This window comes from Olea europaea, unplaced genomic scaffold (assembly GCF_002742605.1).
Source record: "Olea europaea var. sylvestris unplaced genomic scaffold, O_europaea_v1 scaffold35102, whole genome shotgun sequence".
Taxonomy (NCBI): Eukaryota; Viridiplantae; Streptophyta; class Magnoliopsida; order Lamiales; family Oleaceae; genus Olea; species Olea europaea.
In genome coordinates this window covers 1-1,193 of record NW_019254230.1, presented here as the reverse complement: position 1 = coordinate 1,193, position 1,193 = coordinate 1, and the positions used below count along the sequence as shown (strand labels likewise).

At 38.7% G+C, this 1,193-nt stretch overlaps 1 protein-coding gene across 1 annotated transcript; it reads right to left on the bottom strand.

Annotated features, from left to right (window-relative positions):
- Positions 1–487: 487 nt before the first annotated feature.
- On the bottom strand, positions 488–1,193 carry LOC111386337. Its single transcript, XM_023010799.1, has 2 exons — positions 1,167–1,193; positions 488–1,045 (listed from the first exon to the last, which is right to left on the bottom strand). The coding sequence occupies exon 2, from the start codon at positions 872–874 to the stop codon at positions 524–526; it is 351 nt and encodes a 116-aa protein (XP_022866567.1). The 5' UTR covers positions 875–1,045; positions 1,167–1,193; the 3' UTR covers positions 488–523.

The following is a 1,193-nucleotide window of genomic DNA, read 5'->3' as shown; positions in this document are numbered from 1 at the left end:
TTTTTTGTTTAAACTTTGAGAATTTTAGACGTTTGGTTTTAGATGTGAAATTTAGAGGTTAGTATTCTTATTGCATATACAGAAATAGGAGCTGAAGCACAAATCTTGACGGAATTTCTGTTGTTTGTAATATGCCTAGAAGCCTAAATGCGTATGCCTATGTGCACTTGCGCCCATACACACAGACAAGTCCACTACAGAAAACACACGTCATCTCAAGCCTTGTAATCTTTTCTTTTGTAAAAATATACTCTTAACTAGTACCTACAAGCACTTTTGGGCCAAATAATAGAACCTACATAAAACAAAATCGAACAGAAGACTAAACCAGTGTTAATGAGCACCTTAAGTGGCCATTCTGAATTGAATCCAGACAAAAAGAAAAAGTTTGGACTACAACAAACATACTTACATAACTATGCAATCTTATTGTACCTCGGTCATTGAAAATCTAAACTTATGGCAGTTTCACATTAGTGTTTTTCTTTTTAAAGAATTTATTTTCCTTTTTGGAACAAAGTACCTACTTGGCAAGTCCTTCCTCCAGTTTGTACTGTTCCTCAACGGACCATTCAACCGCCAAACCCGTATCATGCTTCAGCCCTGGTACAGATTCCAAAAGAAGTGACGACCCGAAAGAATTCCCAGCCTGAACAGCCCCTGGCGAAGAAAAAATAATTCCCCCAGCAGCCCCCGTGGTACAATCATTTAAGCTTAAATTCGAGTCAGTCCCAGAGTGGTTATAGTAATTTCCCATGGAAATCATCGGAGAAACCACCCCTGAGCTGCTGCTGCCGCCGCTACTTGTCCCTGATTTAAACGATATCCCCTGCTGATGCTGCTGGTGATGAAACCCTGCGTTCTCAGCTTCCATGTTATATATAATACAAATATCACTCCTTCTCTTACCTATTAATCCATAAAACCCCAACCGTTAAATCCCAATACGCATACTCCAATTCCAGTTCAAGAAATTACGGCCCTCCACAATAATTTCAGAAAATAATCCTCCTCAAGTAGCTTCTATTTGCATTACAAACTGCTGCTGCAAAAATAAAGAAAAGAAAAATCCAAAATAGTTGTGAGAGTGCTTGTATGTGAGGTTAGAGGAACAAACACTAATAGTCAATAGTTCAAGAAGGGTAAAGGAAGATGCTCCTGCACACCTTTACAAAGTGGGAAAGCTTTAACAA